Source organism: Buceros rhinoceros, unplaced genomic scaffold (genome assembly GCF_000710305.1).
Source record: "Buceros rhinoceros silvestris isolate BGI_N320 unplaced genomic scaffold, ASM71030v1 scaffold5633, whole genome shotgun sequence".
NCBI classification, from domain to species: domain Eukaryota; kingdom Metazoa; phylum Chordata; class Aves; order Bucerotiformes; family Bucerotidae; genus Buceros; species Buceros rhinoceros.
The window spans coordinates 16,225-25,595 of NW_010404077.1; the positions used below are offsets into that span (position 1 = coordinate 16,225).

Genomic DNA, 9,371 nt, shown 5'->3' on the forward strand with positions numbered 1-9,371 from the left:
CCAAGGGGCGTTCGGGGGATGTGAACCTCCCTGTGCACAGGGGGCCGGGTTGGCTGTGGGGCCGGGCACCGTCCGGAGGGGAAGTGAGCCAAGTGAGGGAGTCTGACATCAGAGACTGTGTTGTCGGGGGTGAGGAGTCACTTCCTGGGCTTCCACCAGGGAATCCACTGAGTTTTGCCACTGTATTTCTGAAGCAGGATGCACTTCGGGTTAGGTAAAGAAAACACTTTTGATGGGTTTGGTGCAGTTCCTCCTGTGCCCCCATCGTGTTTGCACAGTTGTGGCTGAAAGCCTGTGAGCAGGAGTCGTGACCTGCGTACAGGCACGTAGGGCTCAGGGTTTCACTGCTGCCAGGCAGAGCGTTCTCTTTGCTCCACTGGAATGCTTAAAACCCAAGAACTGTATGTTAAGTCTTGCGTTACGGTTCTGCTGCGTTTTCCTTCAGGCCAAAGCTGTGCCAGAGCCGAGGAGCAGGGAGCTCTGGGAGACCGGCCTGGGTCCGCCAGCCGGGTGTTGCCTGGCTGACTGATTAGCGTTGTTACTGATTTACTGTAAGACCTCGGTTTTACATGGGGGTTCTGGCTCTGTCACCCAGTGGAGCAGTGTGACATCCAAGTGCCTCAAACCAGCAGCCCTTAACCTGCGGAGAAGACAGCAGGTGTTGGCTTTGGAAAGCTGCGCCGAAGAGGCCGTCTGCGGCGGAGAGCTCCCGAGCGTGTGTGTCCTCCCTCCAGCCCTGCTGCTGCAGGACAGCGGGTCAGCGTGGCTTCATCCCGAGCAGCCGGACATCCGCCCCGTGTTTGGGAACACGACCGCCTGCTGCTGCCGTGAACGGTCTCGTTACTTTTGGGTTGGTATCTGTGCATTCCACACTTGTGTTTTGTGTGAGCACTGTTCTGTGGGGGACAGTTAGTTTGTATGAGCTACCGATGCAAAGACTGTCGCTGGTCTTCTTGGCTCTAGGAGAAGACGTGCCTTGGAGGGCTCCGTTGTGTACATTGGTTAGCTGTGCCCTGTACATTAGAGGTTCTTCCCTCTTCTGCTTTTCCTTCCAGAAGCAGAAGAAAATACAGTTTTCATGTAAGTGTTCTGAAGAATTTATCTAGGTGAGATGAAAAACATGACTCTCTCCCGCTTTCTCCCACCCCACGAAGCATCCGTCGGTTCTTGGCTATTCTGGATGGTGGCAATATGTAGCTGGGTGGCTGTTCAGCCTCCTCTCCAGGAACTGCCGAGAATGCAGTGACGTAATTATTTAAAGAGTGTTTTCGCTTGTTCTTTTTTCTGTTGTGAAATACGAGAAGTGTTGTGCAAATAGGTCTGAAATACTGGAGTACTGGGGTAAGTTGGTGTAGAAATGCCTTCTGTTCTTTGGAGTAACAGGGAGGGGGCTGGGGCAGCAAAGTTTGGGGGTTTTTTCGTTAGGTGTCAGCCGATTTAGGCAGAAGGAAGCAATACAGGAGATCTCTCTGTCGTGCTCAGCCACAGATGCAGAGGCAGATGCTGGAACTGATGGGAAGGTGTAAGCAGTTCTCCGAGGGCGCTGGGATGTGAAAATAGAGATGAACTCCTTCTCCCTCTGCTGCTGTCTAAGAGTCGATCGATGTCATTCTGCACCCTCTTCAGTTTGGAAGAGCCCAAGAGGTTTGGGTTGCGGGTTCCTCCGCGGAGCAGAAAGGCAAATCACCAAAAGGCAAATCCACGGCGTTCGGGAAGGATTGCCTTGCTTGCTCTCTCCTGCTGTTTCCTCTCCCAGTAAAGGCTATTTCGAGAGACTGTAAGCCACAGACAGGATCGTCCATTAAAAATAGTAGCTGGCATTTGAGCGCAAGTGACGAGAGGTGGGGGTGGTACCCTGTGCACCTCTTTGGCGTGGAGGCTGCTCAGGGGTGACTGCTGAAGGCAGCACGACTCTCGCAGCTTTGGGGAAGTGGTTCGCATCCCCCAGTCTTTGTTGTGGAAGGTGCTCTCAGTAGGCGGGGATTTATCATGAAGTGCTGAATGCTCATGCTGGGGCTGGGGCTGCAGCTGAAACAAATCTCATGTGGATGATGGTTAGTGCCTTTTGGGTGTGCTCCGTTACAAGTTCCAGTAAAGCAGCAGGGATTTATGAGCTCTTGTCTGTTCTTGCTGGAAGAGATTAACTGAAGAGTCAAAATTCTCTGTAGCATGTGTGGGAACAGCTCTGCACTGGCTCAGCTTCTGCAACAAAATACTCTCAATTGCAGCAAACTTGCAGTCCTACTGTTCAAAAATAAACTTCACTGCCAGGATGTGGAAGAAATGTCCATCCTTTTTAGCTGGGTCTGCTTTTGATGTTTGGTTTTTTTCACTTGGTAAAGAGTGCTAACGGTTTGTTCGTAAAGGATGGACTTAGTGCTACGAAGGGGAATTGAAATTTTGTCTGTACCTGCAGCTACCTAGACTTTTTCCTTCCAGCAGTGGACTTAGCCCCACACGTGTGCAAGACGTGCTTTCAGAACCAGGCTGACAATCCCTTGCCAACCCTCTGGAAACTTCCACATACAAACATTTGCTGCTTTGGTGGCAATTAGGTGTTTCTTCTGATCGTATCTGTTGTGCCTGTATGCGCCAAACGGTTATTCTCTTGGCTAATTAGCAAGGTCTGCTGTACATCTTGCAGCGTGTATTTATGGGAATTTGTTCCTTGCTTCTGTGTTTGGTTTCGAAGGAGGCTGCTGCCGGGTGCAGATGAGCATGTAGAGCCTCTGTAAACCTAGAACCAGCTGTAAACCCGGCACTTGCTGCCCAAGGTCTCAAAATGCAGGTCCATGTTAAGAGGAGGGTTATCTTGATTTTTTCTTTCTTGGTAAGATATTTTACTTTGGCAAGAAAAGCCTGGACATATTCTGTGATCCCCTCTTCCAGAAGGCAGCAGCTTTATAATTTTGGCCACAAACACGTGCACAGCTGACAAGCAGATGGCAGCGAGCGCCCAAGAAGGCTGTGTCTGGATGGTACAAGGATGAATAGTTTGTCATACTCTGGTGCCACAGACTCGTTAATTACTGTGAGTAACTCCAAGCAGACCAGCATCTCCCAACAGCTTCTTGAAAAACGAGGGAGGGCCAAAGGGCTTGATGCAGTATCTGCCATACAGCCTCTGTGCCCGTATGAGCATCACCTCCCTGCCCTGTGCAGCAAGGAGCAAGGATTGTCGGCCGAGAACAGTGGGGAGCCCCGGGGTTTCCAACGGCCGAGTGCGCAGTGGCGACGAGCGGCTCAGAGGCGATGTGCTTGCCCTCGTTTCACGAGGTCCTAGTGTACAGCCTAGACAGGAGCCACCAGAGAAGAGAAAGGGCTGGCAGCGGATGGTTCGCTCCAGGCTGGCCTTAACAGCATTTAAGAAAACAGTGTCTTTAGGTATTTTCTTTCTCACTTCCTTCCATAACTCCTAAAGAAGGGAGGTGGGATTCTGTCTTTGAGGAGATGAACCGTCTGTCTGCTGGTAAGAGCAGTAGCTAATGGAGTCAGCTGCTGGTTGTGCCCTGAACCTTGTGTCTTCTGGAAGGTGGCTTGTGATCCTGCCTCGAGGGAGGTCCACGTATCACCTAACTTCAGCACAGAGCTAGATGTCTCTCAAAACAGGCTTGTAGGTCTGCCCTTATTTCCTGGGTCTTTTTATAGACAACAGGTTTACCAGAGAAATAAAACAGCCAGGAGTCAGGTCAGTTCTGTAACAGTTCAGCTGTTAGAGGAGGAGGGGTGGACGCACGGATGGGACCAAAACGTTCAGTGCATAAACAAGACACCTAATCAAGAGCAGAGAGCAAGGGACATCTGGTGGGTATTACACAGGCTCGTCATGCCTTCTGCAGCAGGGACGAAACCTTCCCCTCCGTGCCGAGCGTGGGATCATTCCACCCCACGTGCAGGGCTCCACGCTTCTTCTTGTTGAACCTTGTGAAGCTTCATTTGGGCTAGTCGAGTTTCTCAAGGTCCCTCTGGGTTGAGGTTCTGCCATTTGCCTTGTCAACCACCTCCTCTAGCAGTGTCACTGCCAGGGGTGCAGCTGTGCCGGTGCCAGGATTGCTGTTGGGGTGTCAAGCGTTGTGGGCCCTTGTGCTGACATCAGGGCTGCTGCTCGTGCTGCTGGCTGCCAGCTGCACTGAAACACGCTGAGGAAAACCGGAGCCAGAGGAGTCGCACTCCACGGCTAGTTCCTGCGGCTGCTGCAGAGAGCACCGAACCCCTTCACCTTGTGGGCTTCCAGACTGCTGAATCCACTGCGGCGCTGGGCACGGCAGGAGTGCGGTGTCAGTCGGTGGAGATGCTGCTGTCCTCATCCCTGCCAGCAGCTTGTGCGGGACGCTGCAGGGTCAGAGTGATCCCTGAGGACAGGCAGTGCTGCGGCAGCTCTGGCGGGCGCCTGGCGAGGGAAGTTCCTGTTTGGAAACACGTTCCCTGTTGTGCTTCACACAGCAAACCAACCGTGGGATGTTGTTAAAAGAGCGAGAGGGGGACAGAGTGGAACATCTGAAACTCACTTCCTCCTGCAGAGTGGGACACAGCTCATCACTGGCTGTGTGGTGGTAAGCGAGTCCGCGTTTGCTGGTAGTAATTAAACTGTGACTGTAAAGATTAGTGAGTGGGAGAGAGACTGGTTTCACAGTAACAAACAAGCGCCCTTTAGAGCGAAGGCCGTGGGCCAGCACACGGTGTGCCGGGGCACGCTCTGAGCAGCAGCTGTGTGCTTCTGCCAGCTCCAGCCTACAGTGATTCATAGACTGTAGGGGTTGTTTGTGCCTCCTACCGGCAGTAACGCCGAGGTGCTGGAATAAAGTGGGTGTCAAGACCATGGCAGGGCAGGATGAGACGGACAGGGGGTCACCTGGATAAATGAGAGGCCAGTTTTGTACATCCTTGGAAATAACCGACCTCTGCTGACTGACATTTCTCGTGGGACGTGTGGTGTCTCAGCGGTGCCCTCTTCATGAATTTACCCACACTTGGGGTGTGTCCTCTGGTGGGGGAAGCTGACTGAGGGGAGGACTGCGGCAGCAGGCTTGGCCCTGCAAAACGTGCCCTCCACGTGTGTTTGTGGCAGGCTGGCTCAGCCGTTGGCTGGTGTATGCGTGCTCACGGTCAGGGCTGGGCAGTGTCTGCCAGGGGGTGTGAGGTGCCCGCCACCCTCCCCAGAATGCTGTAGCGGTGTGACCGCACTGCGGTGTCAGTGGTACTGTGCAGTCCCGTGTAACTAGGGAGGCAAACACAAAAATGGGAGGCGAGGTGACAGGAGAGGGAGGGGCTTACGTCTCGATTCACACTGATGCAGAAGATCCAAGCTAGTGCGGAAGGGTGGGAAAAACTCCTTTTTAGGTCAGCGGGGCACAGAGCCGCACAGAGGGACTGGGGCGGTAAAAGCGATGTGGGCCGAACAGAACATGGTACTTCATGGTTAAAGAGAACAGGGCTTTCTGCTTTGGAAGTGGACGAGCAGATGTGTCTGTGCTGGCCTGAAAACCTGTCCGTACGCAGCTGCCAGTTCCAGAAGAGTGACCACGTGCCTGGTTCCCTTCTCTCCCGCTCGCTTGCCGTGGCCTGGCTTTTTCCGTCTCATCACTCGCTCTCTTCAGCTGACAGCATGATCCAGCCGTCGGGCACGGTTCCCTTCAGTGCAAGGCTCTGTGCAGAGCGAGCGGGGGATTGCCTCCAGCATCCCTCGGGGAGCTTTGCCCTCATCCCTAGTACGCTTTCCCTCGTGCTAGCCCAGCCCCAAGCCTCTCTGAACTCGAACACCCGTTCGTGCTCGAGAGCAAAATAACCTGGTTCTCAGCCACTCATTTGAATTTTGAATCGGTCTTTTGAGAGAAACAGCCACTGTCTGAGATGGTGAAGTTCATGCATCAGGAGATTGTCGAGGAGGTGATGAGAGGTGGGTGAGGGGGAGGAGATGTGAGCTGCTGTTACTCTCTCTGGTTTTCAAAGCACATGAAGAATCAGGCTACTCTCTGCCGTCAAACCGAGTGACCTATAGGCTTGAGATCAAGGGCGTGGGAGCAGCCTGTCAGTGGTGGAGCAGGACAACCTGTACGTGCTGGAGGGGCGCTGAAATGAAGATAGTTATTGAGTAACTGCACCAACTAAAAAGTGTTTGAGTTTCCTTTTCCACGCGGGCAAACCCACAGACCTGTAGGTGTTTCTCCAGTGACTAATGTGTCATTCTTTACCCTTGCATTTAGCCTTTTTCTTTTGCAGGCTTTCAGCAAGTTGCTTAAAATAGATGGCTGTAAACTGGCTTCAGACAACAGTTGAAGCTGAATGGCTATGTGGACTAACACTTCTGCTTGAAAAAAAAGCATTCTGTGTTCCAAAACAGCATTTCCAAACTGCCCCTGCGGAGCAGCATTCAGTGAACACAGCTGGGAGAGAGCATTTAAGCATGGTCTTGTTTCTGTTTTCCGTTTGCCCACACCGTTACGGGGCAGGAAGCTGAACGTGCCCAGAGTTAGGGGGCTGCCTGTTACCAGCTTCAGCTCTCAGCGTCCTGCAGGCGCAGGCAGAAATCCAGCTGAACTGTAAATTTAGCTTCTGGTTTCCTTACCGTAAAGACCGTGTTCCTGCTGCGCAGCCAGTTGTGCTGTGGAGGCTCCCTCGGAGGAGCTGCGTGCGCTGCAAGCTGCTGCTCAGCGTTGTTTGCCGCGGGGGTGCAGTAACTCTGCTCATAACGCTCTGCCGACTTTCTGCTGGCTTGGATGTCTTGATCCCCAACCTGGGTGTCGGTGCCAACAGAAACTTCCAGGTGCTGCTGCAGTTAGGGTGAGAAAACGCTGCTTCTCCAGCGCTCGCTCTGCCCGCGGGTCTGGCTTTACGAGAGTTTCCCAAGCAGTTCCTCGCTGGTGCGGTTCTGCCGGTGCCAGGGGTTGGGTCACCGTGTGGGGTTCTTTCATACCTAGGAGACCACGCTAACGGTGAATGGACACCGCGATGGCCCAGTGCTGGCCCACGGCTCCGTGTGGCTTTGGGATATGTGGTCCTGCACACGGGCAAGGGACACCTGAAGGCCCTGGCTCTTCTCGATGTGTAGGCAGGTGCTGAGGTGGGAGCTGCCTCACGGTCAGATGAATGTCCCTCCTGTGGAAAATGCCAGCAGCCGCTTCAGACGGAAGCGCATCAAGGACCCTGGTTGGGAGGAAATTACTGTGCTGACTGCGATGGCTTTGATTTCCCTCCCCAGCGAGCAGCTGAAGCACCTCTGACACACAACTCCTGTTTGTTCCACAGTCTCTGTGGGGTGAAGTGTGTGACAGGAGGAAGGAAGCAAGAAGAGCTTGCTGCTATTTCAGGGCACTGTGAGGGAAACTTGGTGTACTTTATTTCCTTTTGAGACTTGTGTTTGAATTGGGAGGTTGTCTCCCCTGCCACAGGGTGGGGAGGGAAGGGGAGGGCTTTTTCCATTACCTTTACAAGGAACTCGTGTTTTGAGCGTCAAGGTATTTGAGGAGGTGTAGCCAGCTGATGGCTGGAGAAACACACCATCATTCTACTTGTTTCCCATTTAGTATCAGGGGTTTCTTCACACTAAACCCTCTTCCTTTACTCTTAAGACTTCATCCTCCTCAGTTTCGTGTCCTGTATGTCAGTCCTCTCCCCTGTTTCAGCCTCAGCCTCCTCCTCTGTATATCACGACATGTAAAGTTTTATTCGTTTGTTTGTCAGTCGTGTCTGGTCAAAGACATTTCCCATAGGCACAAATGGGCTAATTCTGGTTCCTTTTTAAAAAGTCATTGAAGTATGAACTAAACCGTCGTCTTTAGGGAAACAGTAACGCTGGTGTAGTGTTTTTAAAGCGGCAGGACTGGTGTGGTAGATCTAACCGTGACTCTGAGGGTTCCTTGGTCTCTGATCCCAGGTTCTCTTTGTTTTTTTCAGGCACAGCTGGAAGCTCAGAGGGCAACTCAGGATTTTCAGAGGGCCACTGAAGTGCTGCGTGCTGCCAAAGAGACCATCTCGCTTGCTGAGCAGAGGCTACTGGAAGATGACAAATCGTTACTTTGTTTGTCAGTCGTGTCTGGTCAAAGACATTTCCCATAGGCACAAATGGGCTAATTCTGGTTCCTTTTTAAAAAGTCATTGAAGTATGAACTAAACCGTCGTCTTTAGGGAAACAGTAACGCTGGTGTAGTGTTTTTAAAGCGGCAGGACTGGTGTGGTAGATCTAACCGTGACTCTGAGGGTTCCTTGGTCTCTGATCCCAGGTTCTCTTTGTTTTTTTCAGGCACAGCTGGAAGCTCAGAGGGCAACTCAGGATTTTCAGAGGGCCACTGAAGTGCTGCGTGCTGCCAAAGAGACCATCTCGCTTGCTGAGCAGAGGCTACTGGAAGATGACAAACGCCAGTTTGACTCTGCCTGGCAGGAGATGCTCAACCATGCAACTCAGAGGGTAATACGGGCTTGCCCCAGCATCTGTCTGCTCCATGTTTTGTGTCCTCCTGTGGTGCATGAGGCTTAGTTTCTGAAAGGCCGGATTTTTGTATTGGTCCAGGTATGTGACGTGTAGGAAGTGAAGCTACAGAAAATTGTGAAGCCTGAGGGTAAATGATTTGGGCCTTGGGCTGCTACTGGGACAGCGCTAGTTCTGCACCTGGCTGTGCTGGTAGCTAGTGGAGTGGCTCTCTAAAGGAAAGCGTTACCATCTGTGCAGCAGGGATAAACACTGTCGTAAGGCGTACCTGCGTCTGGAGTGACGCCAGCATGGAGCTGGCGGTTCCTGAACGCGTGCGTTATGGAAGCCCTTCCCCTGGAAAGCCATGCTCCATGCCAAGACCAGGTTCACTCAGGCTGGAACCAGCTGGACAAGGCACTTCGCTTCCAAAACATGTGCCTGAACGTCGAACTCCTCAGAAATGTGTGTTGCATTTTAAGCTTGCTCTGTCCCAAATTAACTTTCCAATTTAGACGTGGTCTTACCTCCTTTGTAAAGTCTTTTTCAATCCACGGAAGAGATGCGCTGTCTGTCGGTGAAAGGCAGCATTCCTTTTAACAGCTGTCAGGAAGAACTGTCCTGTCACTTGCCAAGTCTCTTTTTTCTGCCTGTTTAAAAATAAAAGGCAGAAAGGTTTTTTTAACATGAAAGAACCAAAAATTGAGATTAAAATCCTTTGTTCTGTCAGAGTTCCCTTAACATGCCAGCGAGCTGAACTTGCTGTTCAGACACGCTCGTGTGCCGCGCGGTGTTCGCGTTGTCCTGCACTGCTCAGGCAGGAGCTCCGGGCTGCTGCAGAAGCCTCTGTTAGAAGAAAGCCTCTGCTGCAGAGTGCTCTGTGAGAACCAGCTCCTGACGGAGATGCAGGGAGCAGGAGGGATGCTGGCTGCGGGTAGGGAGCGGTGGGGAGCCTGGTACACATTAC

General features: G+C 52.4%; 1 protein-coding gene across 1 annotated transcript in view; it reads left to right on the forward strand.

Annotated features, from left to right (window-relative positions):
* The window catches only part of LOC104490877 (SH3 domain-binding protein 5), a gene marked incomplete at both ends in the record, with an annotated part of 30,007 nt that overhangs the window by 14,377 nt on the left and 6,259 nt on the right, over window positions 1-9,371 (forward strand). The window contains one exon of the mRNA XM_010133228.1: window positions 8,240-8,404. Coding sequence (XP_010131530.1) covers window positions 8,240-8,404 — 165 coding nt within the window. The remainder of the gene's footprint in view (window positions 1-8,239; window positions 8,405-9,371) is intronic.